Genomic DNA, 12,888 nt, shown 5'->3' with positions numbered 1-12,888 from the left:
TCAAAAACACAATGAAATAACACTTTATACCCATAAGTACAGCTACTGAAAACAAAAACAGCAAGTGTTAGTGAAGAAGTGGAGAGAGTGGAATCCTTCTGTATTGCTGGTGGGATTGTAAAATGGTGCAGCCATTGTGGAAAAGTCTGAGGTTCCTCAAAAAATTAAATATAGAATTAACATGTGATTCAGCAACTTCACTCTTAAGTGTATACCCAAAAGAACTTAAAGAACTCTCACAGATACTTGTACAAAAATGGTCACAGCAGCATGATTCACAACAGCAAAAAGTTTCCATCAATCTAAGTAACCATCAACAATGAATGGATACAGTGGAATATTATTCAGACATAAAAAGGAATGCAATTCTGATATATGCTACAACTTGGATGAACCTTAAAACCATTATGCTATAAGACATTAAGACACAAAGGACAAATGCTGCAAATGCTGCACGATTCCACATATATAATGTGCCTAAAATAGTCAAATTCAAAGAAAAATAGAGTTTACCTGGGGTGTATCACATATCAGGTACAGTTTCTGATTGGGATGATAGTTCCAGAAACAACAGATAGTGGTGATGGTTAAACAACACTCTGCATGTATCTTAATGTCATTCAATTGTATGGTTAAAGTGATAAATTAGGTTATATATATTTTAGCATAATATTAATAAATTTAAAATGATAATGTATAATCCAAAGGCCCTATTTAGTGAGTCTTTCATTTCTCAGTTGAGAAGGTGGCTATAGAAGTTACTTGGATAATACTTTATGAAACACTCATAGTTAATAGTATGTTTAACAGTACCCACCCTCCAGCACACACACACACACACACACACACACACACACCACTATACACTCAGTGCTCTATCAAACACCTGTAATTATATTTTGCAAAGGATTACACATCCAGTAAATTCACTAATGATGCAAAGAATTTATATCCTCCCATACTGATGGATAAAAACACATACATTCTCTAAGCACAAAGCTTATATTCACAAATAACTTTTTGCTTAAAGACAAATGTCAATTAATAATCACAATGGAAATTTAGTTGTTTAATGCAACCACTAATCTAATATCACCAATAAAATCTAAGCAGTTATATCACAAAACCAGGGTTATATTCAGTGGACATGCATTAATAATCTATACTTTAACATTACACCAGAAAAGGAACTGAATACAAAATTTTCCTTGATATTTGGTGGTTTTCAAACTTCATGGCACAGATTACCAAAAAAAAAAAAATTGTAAAAACAGATTTTAAATATTTTCAATAAAATGGTAAAAAATTGAACAAGCCTTTAAGTTTTCATATTGGGGTGAATATTTAAAACATCAAGCTGGCCCCGATCTGTCAAAAATGACAGGTAAATATTTACAACGACTAGACAGGCTTTCAGTTACAATGGTATTGGAGGGTAACTTTCCCCTGGTAAAAACCTTTTATGGTTAATTTCCCAATGCAAACATGTTTTCATAAATACTGTGATAATTTAAACTTGGAAACATACCTGAAATCAGGACAGGGACAAAAAAAACAACACAAGTCAATCTTATTTCTGACCTGTAATCATAAAGCCTTTGGGTCCAAACACCACACACTGTCCTTCATTATAAAACTAAATTAGGAAGAGTAGAATGACTTTACCATTCTGGCTGACATTTTTCTACAGAATTATCTTTCACTACACATGAAGGCAGGGTTCAAGCTCCATTAGCTTGCTTCTCTAGATACAGTGTAATTAGCAGAGCACCAAATTTATAAACTGATACGGCAACCCAAAATGCTAAACACACTTTTCAAACAGAAGCAAATTTTCCCTATTGTTAGTTCTATGTGCCATGTTATTTTTGAAACTTATGCAGCTACCAATAAGAAAAGAATTAGGGAAGCTTTGAACATATCTTGTACTTTTCATCCAGGCTAAAGTGCAAAATATCTCCATGTCTCTGGTATTTTAATAGGAAAAAAACATACACATAATAAAGGAAATGAGGTGACAATAAAATACAAAGAAAAAGACTTTTTAAAATACACACTTGAAAACTACATAAGAACAATTTAATTTTTCTTTCTTCAATGAAATCTGTGAATGAACCAAGTTCTCACAGAACTTGGGATCTTGTTTGGTTCTCTTTCCCAGGATCAGAAATTCCAAATTTAGAGGGACAAAAATGGAAGAAAATAACATTGCATGACAATGGACACTAAGTTCATAAAGAACTTTTCTTTAAAAATGAGATATTATGGAAGAAAATACCATGAAAATAATAATCCTATGAGAATTGTTTTTTAAGCACAGTAAATTTGAGCCTTGGTCTTCATGAAGATACTACAGCTTATATAGAAAACTATAAATATACAAGACTCCAGGAAAAAAAGTCAAAATACATATTTAACATTCTGTAGGCCTAAAAAACTTTTGAAGGGAGGGAGAAAGATGGCCAACTGAATCTTCACTTAAGAATACAGAACTATGAAAAATTCCTGGGTCAAAAGCTCCAAGATGCTCCAAATGGAACCACACTCTGTGAAAACATACAATTTAGATATACTTTTTAAAGGAAAGAAAAAGTACTGAATAATTGCAGTTCCTTCCAAAAAGGAGATCTTAAATTAAGGGGAAAAGATTCTAATAGTGTAAACGAATCTGGCTCAGAAAGAAAACTGAATAACATATCCAATGTTCTGTCCATAAAAGTAATGACGGTACATCTTTAATATTAAAGAAATAGGCTATAAAAAAGTTCATTCTCAGAACTGGTTTTAGTAAAATCTCATTTGTGCTCCTTTGTGGGTGCATAATAAAGTTCCATGGGTTTGTTCACCTTCCAGTATTTCTCACTGACCAATTCCAAAGAAAAAGAGCCATTTAACACCTAAAACAAAAAAGAAACAATTATGAAAACTACTCAAAGCACAAAATAGTGAGATGGAACTACATTAAAGTCCATCTGAAAAAAAAAAAACAGGATAAACTTGTTGTCACTTATACCATTCATAAAAGAAAAACGGATATATCAAGTTAACTACCCTGCTGCAATTTCTCTTCAGTGTATGCACCATTTTATTAGGCCCCACCCCACAACTTGCCACTCTCAGATGTTCAATGTGCCCCCAATATCAACAGCCTATTATTTTAGATACTTACAGTGAACTGGCCACTGGCTGTTGCTATGTAAATGGTATACTGCTTCTCACTGGCCGTATCAAGGTTCATCTGGTTTGATTCTCCTTTGCTTCGAAGTTCTTCTAAAGCTAACCTCACAGCCAGATACTTGGATAAGTGATCAACAGTGGCATTACCTGAAGTCTTTATGTATCTGGAAAAACAAATCATTAAAACCTTAATTTCTAGATTAATGATAAAAATGTAGGTTATAAAACACATTTCCAAAAAGCCATACCAAATGCAAGTATCTCAAATGTTGACAAAATAATATCAGAAATTTATTCCTCTATTATCTAAAAATTTCTTATTGAAAGGTACAGAAGAGAGAAAAGTACAAGCTCACATCCACCAGGCCATGAAAGCTCTACCTACCTTACCATCCATATTATATGACATAAAATAACAAAAATCAAATATAAATGCACACTGTACTAAGAGGAAAAAAAGAACATATCGCTCAACCCCAACAATCAGTTCTGAATCTATAGCAGCAAGAATACTGCTAAGAATATAAGCAAATTTCTTCTTGTCTAAGAATAATTTTAGGTTTTTCAGAATGAGCGTAAGTGCTAATTTTCATGTGTTTTTTTAAAAGCATGGTGTATCATTCACTCACTCACTCAACCTGATGCGTATCTGCACTTGATGGCAGGTGGTGTGCTCTTTGGAGAGATGTAATAAAGCAGCCATGCTGGCCAGCCAAAAATTTCAGAGCATTACTGTTAAGACATTTAAATGATTCTTTCTCCTCCTCTGCCTAGGAGAGTCATTCCTTTCAGATATGCATCTGTAGACGGCAAGCACATGAGGAATAAAGAAAACAAAATTCAGGCAGCTAAACTATCCAACTGGCCTCTGGCAACAACGGGATGACAAATATCACCCTTAATTCTTACCTGAAATTGCTTTCTAACTCCAAAGTAAACATTCTAAATTCAGATAATCTGAAAGTAACCCACACTTACCTTGTCTGGGCACTGTCATCTTTTTCCATAAGTGTGGGATGAGGCCTGAAGACTAATTCAATTTCACTAGCGCCATCCATTACTGGGTCAATTGCCACTGTTGCATTATTATTATCAAGCTCAAGCCCGGAATCATCAGATGTTTTGGTCCGCTTGTTACTAGGTCCTGCTTCCTGATTGCTATGCGTGGATGCATTACTACAGTGAGAACTGTCTCCATTGTCTTCTGCTCCACTACCATTTTCAATCTGTTGTTTCTTACCTCGCTGTAATCTAGTTAAGAGGAAAGTAACACAAAAACAGGTTGCATGAAATTTACATGTAGGCCTTCTCTATGCATCAAGTTAGAAGTACATTCATTGAAGTTATTAAATTCTAAGTTCCCTGGTAGCCTAGAGGTTAGGGTTCCAGGCTTTTATTGCTGTGGCCTGGGTTCAACCCTTGGTTGGGGAATTGAGATCTTGAAGCCACTTTAGTGTGGACAAAAAAAAAAAACCTAAATTCTAAAAACATGTTAATAACTGAATTTGCTCCAAGTTGAATAACGGCATCTATTTCCCACATGTCCCTGAAAAGTTTAGGGAAACACACATAGGCAAACATTTGAACAAATTTAACAAATATTTACATTCACTGAAAAAATTTCTTTTTTAATTATAGGGACTACTGGCAAATACTTACTTACATTTGGAGACTTTTCTTATGAGATTTTATATCGAAAGAAAGGTATAATTCAGATATGTAAGCACTCTCTGCCTGCTGACCTCACCCAAAGTCGACTAATGCAATGCAAAATTATTCTAATGCAAAAGATGAGATATCTAAATACAGAGCATGAATACAGAAGCATCTCTCTAACAAGCTCAAATACTATAAACCGGTAACTGGGCAAGGCGCTTCATGCACACATCTTATTTATTCATCAAAACAACTGTCAACGCAGTTAACAATACCATCACTTTATAATTGGGGTGGAAAATGGAAACTTAGCAGACACTTGAAAAAATAGTGTGTGCCATGCAGATTATCTAGAAGAGGTTCCTGAAAGACAGAACAGTAAGTATAAAGGCACCAAGGCATAAACAAGCTTGTTAAGTCTGAAAACACTGAAGAAGCTTTAATAATGTTGTTAACAACTGAACAAAGCTTCTGTCACATACTCCCACAACTAGAAATGTTCAAGCAAAATCAAAAGTCTATCTATAAAGGATTTCACAAAGGGGATTCTTTCTCTGGGCAGAAGACTGAAAGTCTGCATTTCAGAATCACTTCTAGAACCTTTAAATATGAATGCTTATTCCCCAAAGATTTTGATTTACTTAGCCTGGAGTGATAACTTTGAGGCTCTAGGATTCAAAAACTTCCCAAGTGATTCTGATGTTCAGCCAAGGTGAAAGCCGCTAGACTGGCATGTGGCTTTGGAAAGTCCTGACTCTCCCTGAGGCCTAAACATATAAGGAGATGTCAGAGCAGAAAAAAGAGTGGGGATGAGCAAAGTGCTCAGACTGTGTAGGGCTTTGGAAGCTACCATTAAGGTCTTTTAGCCTGAATATGAAGAGAAGATATTAGAGGCCTCAAAGCAAAGGAGAACTTGGACCTGACTTTCACCTTATCATTCTGGCTGCTGTGCTTTGAACAGATGGTATGGCAGTAAGCATGGAAAGTAGAAAGACCAATCAGGAGGCTACTTCAATATTTCAAACGAAAGACAGTGGCTGCTTATACCAACTTGGATGTATTATGGGAAAAGCTAAAAATATATTTACTCTCAGACTGGTATACAGACTGGGGAAAAAAGGAGAGAGATTAAAAGTAACCCCAAAATTTTTGGCTAAATCAAGTGTGATGATGGTTTTGCCATCAACTGAAACAAGCAAGAAAGAAGAGAAGTAGGGGGTAAAAACCGACAATTCAGTACTGAACATGTTAACTTTGGAGACAAGAAACAGCTAATGACATACAAAGGGAACCAGGAGAATATGATCTCTTGAAAGACAGGGAAAGAAAACCAATCAAAGAGAAAAGAGAAATTAACTGTGTAAAATATTAAGTAAGATGAGATCTCAGAATCAGTGACTAGATTTTTCCATGTGGAGGCCAATGATAACATTGACAAGGGTGATATGAGGCGTGGGGGTAAAGCCTGACTGGGGGAGTTCAAAATGGGAAGAAATTGGAGCTGGTGAGCACAGACAACTCTTATGAAGAGAAGAAGAGAAGTACAGTGGTGAGTGGAGACAGAAGTGGGTATATGAGAGGTTTCTGTTTTGTTTTTAAGATTCTATTACTTTAAAGGAATCCCCTATTACCCCAGGAGACATATATTATACCTGCATGAAAACTAATTACAGAAAACTACTGTTGGTTACTGCATTTTATCTTTTTCAAAATGGAAGGCGGTAAGTAAATTCAGTCTTTAATAAAACACGAAGAAAAGCGGCCACCCTCTCTGCCTTCTCGCCCGTACCTGTTCATAGCCTGAATCTTCAGTCCCTCCTCAATGCTGTGGCTGAGTGCCTGCTGATTATTGTGCTTGTTGATCCTGGCTAATACTCTTTCTTGATGAGCTTCATACTCATCACGACTTGGATAAATTTTGCTGATGAGTGCATCGAAGTTTGGGTCTGGTCTTAGTGATCTTTTGGAAACTAGCTTTTTCCGACAGGTAGGGCATTCTTTATTGCTAAATAAAAAGAGGGAAAAGAAAATATAAGTAACGCCAGTATCTTTGGGCTGAAGACAAAAATAGCCAGCTGCCAGATTATTATCATCTTTTCCCCAATACCTTTACTAAGTCACAGAAATTTAAACTGATTAACCTGACTTTATGTGAATATCTGACTAGTGGCTATAAGCATGATCTTTGAAAACTGAGATACTCTCTACTACTTGCCAATAGAGAAAAATCTGAATACTTCCTTGTGATAATTTATATATAACCATTTTAGAAATGAAAATCTAGTCTTTCCTAATATAAAGTTTCCCTTTCTGATATCCATGCCATATAAGGAAAAAGTATCCATTAATATATATTCATGTTATCAATTATTTTATTAAAATAGCTTTCATCAGGGTATTATTTTACATACCTAAGAAGTGGAAAAGCCATGATTTCAAGCTTGGTAGTTTCCTCAAAATAAAAACTCATCCTGAAAAGCTTCTAAAATTATATAAAACCAACTGTTTCAAAACAAAGATTCTCCAACAATTACAACCTAGACTTTAGATAAAGCACTAGAATACCGTCCTCACATAATTTAAATACCTAGGTGTCACTCATTTTAACATACCCACTTCTGAGGGCTGTGATAATGCAGTCTGCACAAAAACGATGTAAGCACTCTTTTGTAGTCATGGTGTTCTTCAACATATCCAAACAAATCGGGCACATTAATTCACTGTGTAGACTTCGAGGTGAAACCACAATTTCTAAGCCATCTGTTATTGCCTCCTGTAAAAACATCACTTTAAAATTAAATGCTACCTAATTAAAAAAAAAAAAGTTATGGACAAGTTCAAACATATAAGAATACAGAAGCGACAAAAATGAACACCTGTGTAGCCATCACCCAGTCACCATCACGTCAATTCACAACCAATCTTGTTTTATCTATCATCTCCTTCAACTTCCCTCAGCCACAGCACCAAAGCATTATATAAATCTGCTATTATAATCTTAAAGATAGCATATCGTATATTTAAAAGACAACTAATGGTAAATTAGCCTGGTATAATTTTAAAATAGCACTGAATATGGAGTCAGATGGCTTAGGTTCTAGTTCAACAACTAGCTCTGCAACTCTAAATATTTTAACATTGTCCTCTTACCTGAAAAATGAGGAAGTTAAGGCTAAAGGAACCCTAAAAATTCTTCCATCTGCAAAAGTGCACCATTATGATAATAAACTATATATTTCATGCCATCCATTAAGATTTTAAAATATGAATTTAAATATTCTCTAAGGACTGATGCTAAAGCTGAAACTCCAGTACTTTGGCCACCTCATGTAAAGAGTTGACTCATTGGAAAAGACTCTGATGCTGGGAGGGATTGGGGACAGGAGGAAAAGGGGACTTGCCGACAGAGGATGAGATGGCTGGATGGCATCATCGACTCGATGGACGTTGAGTTTGAGTGAACTCTGGGAGATGGTGATGGATAGGGAGGCCTGGCGTGCGGCAATTCATGGGGTCGCAACGAGTCGGACATGACTGAGTGACTGAACTAAACTGATGCACAGTTTAACAGGATTTTGTTTTAAAATCACTTTTTAAACCTTAAAAATTCTTGATCCACAGAGCAGTTTTATACCAAGTGGTCAGGTTCTCAGGCTAACCTACAAAGTGATTTAAACTATAGCACGTCTGTCTGAAGTAACAAGTATTAGTATTTCTAAGTGTCATGACTAAAACTGTTGTCAGTGAGAAATGCACTTGGGGTTGCAATGTAGAATTCAGGCCACATCTCCCAAAGGCACAGATCAGCAACTCCTACTTTCGGCATCACTACCACAACCTACCCTTCCCACAAGGCGGCACTGAGAACAAAGGCACCAAAACAGGCTCCTGTGGATTGAGGGCCATGAAAAGGAAGATGCAGGTAGAAATGAGGGCTTCCAATAAGCTTAATGACACTTCCTATTTCCACTGGCTCTCCATCATACTTGTGTTTTCTCTATAGGGTCAAAGATTGATGACTCCACAAGAAAAGACAATGAAACTGTAGATACTCTCCCTTATCAAGTATCTCTTATATTTCAACCTTTCTATATAAAGCACTTTCTGCACTTTACTTAGTTTAATATGCACACAAACTTTTGACTTAGGAATTATAACCTCCATTTTATGAATCACACAGGGTATAATGATGACCCAGCTAGTAATCAAGCCTGTCCCCCTCGGCCTCTTGAAAACTTGCCTAGCAAAATCCCAAGCCTGGAAAACCATCCATCTAGGTTTGCATTCCTGTACCTGTGCATCCGTGTAGCACTGCAGAGGGGAAAGGGGGAGGGATCACACACCAGACTGGTGTCAGTAAAACTCACTCTTCTTTTCACTACAGCGTTTTTCACACCTTTTCTTCTATATGCAGACCTTCTACCATGTAAACGTTAAGCAGATTACCTTACTTCATTAAAAGGAGCTCTCATTTTCTCTCTACCTGATCTTTATTAGGCATCTTCCTTGTTCTTATTACAAGGAGAAAGCACACCACTTCCTATCAAATGTACGTTCCTTTCTACTTTCTCAAGCATGCTCCCCTTTCAATTATTCTGTCTGCTCTCAGACTTCAGCAATCTCTCCCTCCTCACTAAATCAATCTGGATTAACATAGGGTTGCTGCAGTGAAACGTGAACCTTAGAGCTGTGTCCAGAGGGAGCTGGGGTGAGAGTAGTTCCACCTCTTACTAACAAAACTTAAAACTCCTGATTCTACGTTCCCCTCAAGTTTTCACTCATTTTGGCATCTCTGCACAGCCAAACTTCTCTAAAGCATTACCTATTCATCTTCACCTCCCCTCCTCCCTCTTTAACACAGCACAACCTACTCAAGTGAATCTATTCTTCTCAAGGGTTACCAACTTTATACTGCCAACTCGAATGTTCACTTTTGTAATCCTCATCTTACTCATCCTCCCGGTAGTACTGAACACAGTAGCTGCATCCTCCTTGAAACACTCTGTCCTCTTTTATCTCCTCTCCTCAACTCCCACTTTTCCTTCCATTTCTCTGGCTGTTTCTTCTCAGCCTCCTTTCCTATTACTTAATTTCTAAATGCTGAAGCTCCTCTGGATGAAGTTCTGAGCCTTCTGCTCATCTCTCTCTAGGTAATCTGGCATTCCTGTGCTCAAAATGCACTGACAAGTCCTCAAACTTTATATTTAGCCCAGACCCCTAGGTAGCATTTCTTCTTGTCTTACAGGCATTTCAAACTTTCAGACTTCAGTTTTAAGAATGTTTATCTCCTTCAAACTTGTTCTTCTCCCAGTCTTTCCCATCTTCACCTTCTCAAAATAGTCTTCCCTAGTTACCCTGTTATTATTACAGCATCGAGGAACTTGCCTATGTACAACTTCTCATATGTGTAATTTACTTGCTTGGTGTCTCAACTCCCTGAGCTGATGCCACATCTGTTTTATTCACCACTTTACCTAGTCCCTAATTTAGGACCTGGTACACAATAGGCACTCAAATTATTTCTTCAATGAATGGTCAACCAACATACACAAAAATTAGGACTATTTTGTATATAAATGTATTATTACGATTATGTTCTTTCAAATTTTCATTTTCTAAAAATATATTCCGGTTTACATATGTCTCATATTTTCCCTAAATTATCTTGGTCTACATTACCTGAGGTGTTCGTTGTAGTTCATATAAACTGAGTTCCCATGTTTTGCTTAATGGCTGAGTTCCATTTGTCTGCACAGCCTGAGACATTGCTAGGAATAAAGAGGAGAGAAAAACAATTTTAGTATCTGAAAGGGAAGTAAACCTCAAAACTAATTTTTAGACATTGTAAATCCTGAGAATAATAGTAAAAAAAAAAAAAAAAGTTACACACTGGTTCAAGAATGGAAATGAAGAAAAGCTTGAGAATATTTCCATTTATAAATACAAGCTACTTGACAGCAAGAGGCTATCACTGATTTCTGAACACCTAACAGCCCGCATACAGAGAATGCTTCATTATTACTAACGTACAAAAAATCTTCTTCACCCAAGATAGCAAGTATCTTTCTGAAACTAGCGGTCATGGAATTTAGAATTAAGTCAGAAAAATGTCAGACTCTTCAGCATGGCCACCTGGTTTTTCCCGGAGACACAGAATCTACCTTCTAAGCACTTTAAGCCACCGGCCATCCCGCCTCTACTTTCACAGCTCCACTCATGAAAACTCCCATCTACTAAGTCAGCTTAGAATTCAGAAAGCTCCTCCTAATGGTAAGTCCAAAACTGCTACCTATCCACCCTTACAGCTTGCCCTCTGGAGGCAAGCTGATTTAAGTCAAACCATTTTTCTACACAACAGTCTTTCAAATATTTGGATACAGTTATCACATCCCACCTGATTTTTCTTTACTTCTGGCTGAATGTCCTAGTTCCTCCTAGTACTCACCATTTGATACAATTTCAAGGTCTCCTTGAGTTCTAGTTATTTAATGGACCACTAAGGGAGGGAGAGTGGTTCAGTAGACAGTGAGAAGGAAAACATCACACTTGCCTAAAGACACAACTTGCATGATCACAGTATGTCATATACTCTACACTGGCACATCAACAATGAAGGACATGATCCATCTGTATCCAGGATGCTGAATTTCCCACTTTTAGCAGATACCATTTTAAAATATCTGCTCAAGACTTCACCTAATGAGCAATTAACTCAACTTTGCTTTTATAAGTAAAAGCACTTCACTGAACTTTAACCTAAATTCTAGTACCCTCTAAAATTCAACACACATTGTCTCATTGACAGAAAGCTACATTTCCACATGAAGTTTCTCCTTTGTCCAAGCAAAAATGTGAAATGTTCAAATTTTTCAAATTTGAATGAATCATGGATTTTGTTTGTAATTTTGAGGCTGTCCACTGAGTCTACCCTAAAGACTTGTTCATTTTGCTTATTGGAACTAGTGGACTCCCAAACAAGCAAACATTCCTTTAGCCTTTTGTCCTTGAACTAAAATTATCATTCAGGTCCTATATGATCCCTGATCAGTGTCCCCAACAGTAATCTGGAATCTCAGCAATTTTTCTCAGCTATTATAGCTGAGTTGCACAGTCACTAGACTAGCTGAGTTTGTTAATTCTATGATTAGTATCCTGTGGTTCTTTGAGTATCTCCCTGAATGCTTTAACTCCATTCTCTGAGAATCATAAATTGAAAGAATTTTGTAAAAGAAACTTCTTGATGAAATACTGTCTTTTCTGTATCATTCAATCTTCAGAGGATCAAATGATGGCACAGGCTCTACTAACTGCTATGTAGTTAAACTTTAGCAGCCAATGGATACAAGAGACCCAAGAAACCAGTGTCTGCTCTCTGGAGCAACAAGCTTTGCCATAAGCCTCTCTAAAATATTCAATAGGAGATATCTAAAAGAGACATCACTTTGTTTAATGGAGGAGACCATTCTTCATTTCTGTACTCGGGGACTAAGGTTAACATTTCTGTACTTTAGGGACTAAATCGTGGTTTCTAACCACCACTTTATGGGCTTCCCAGGTGGCTCAGTGGTAAAGAATCCGCTTGTCAACGCAAGAGACACAGGTTTGTTCCCTGGGTCGGGAAGAACCTCTGGAGAAGAAAATGGCAGCCCACTCCGGTATTCTTGCCTGGGAAGTCCCATGGACAGAGAGGCCTGGTGGGCTGCAGTCCACAGCGTAGCCAGGAGGGGGACATGACTTCCCAACTAAACAAGAAGCCACCACTTTATGAGCATTGCTTGATCCTACTGTCTGCAGTGTGTGTTATCAATACAACTAAAACAAGCTCTAGAAAAGAAAGGAGAAAAAGTACCAAATATACGATGGCCAGTCTTTCTGACTGGCATGCTGAAGCCTTAAACTTGGACTTCAAAGCAGCATATATTTAAAGACTCTCTAGCAAAGAAAAAAGCATTCAGATTATCTGAAACCTGCCCTCCTTATGTACCCAACATTATGTCTTGGCATCACCACCTTTTATACTCTCTGTTCCCCTTTACTGCCTCCCCTGAAATTCCA

The 12,888-nt window shown here is 37.0% G+C and overlaps 1 protein-coding gene across 3 annotated transcripts in view; it reads right to left on the bottom strand.

Annotated features, from left to right (window-relative positions):
• Positions 1-925: 925 nt before the first annotated feature.
• Positions 926-12,888, bottom strand: part of RNF2 (ring finger protein 2) — a 43,439-nt gene continuing 31,476 nt past the window's right edge. For all 3 annotated transcript variants that reach the window (XM_055582952.1, XM_055582950.1, XM_055582951.1), the window contains 6 exons: positions 10,513-10,601; positions 7,446-7,606; positions 6,623-6,838; positions 4,156-4,428; positions 3,170-3,341; positions 926-2,897 (listed from right to left, as the gene is read on the bottom strand). In XM_055582952.1, coding sequence (XP_055438927.1) covers positions 2,796-2,897; positions 3,170-3,341; positions 4,156-4,428; positions 6,623-6,838; positions 7,446-7,606; positions 10,513-10,599 — 1,011 coding nt within the window. In that variant the 5' untranslated portion in view covers positions 10,600-10,601 and the 3' untranslated portion in view covers positions 926-2,795. The remainder of the gene's footprint in view (positions 2,898-3,169; positions 3,342-4,155; positions 4,429-6,622; positions 6,839-7,445; positions 7,607-10,512; positions 10,602-12,888) is intronic.

This window comes from Bubalus kerabau, chromosome 5 (genome assembly GCF_029407905.1).
Source record: "Bubalus kerabau isolate K-KA32 ecotype Philippines breed swamp buffalo chromosome 5, PCC_UOA_SB_1v2, whole genome shotgun sequence".
Lineage (NCBI taxonomy): Eukaryota > Metazoa > Chordata > Mammalia > Artiodactyla > Bovidae > Bubalus > Bubalus kerabau.
This window is presented reverse-complemented; position numbering and strand designations above follow the sequence as displayed.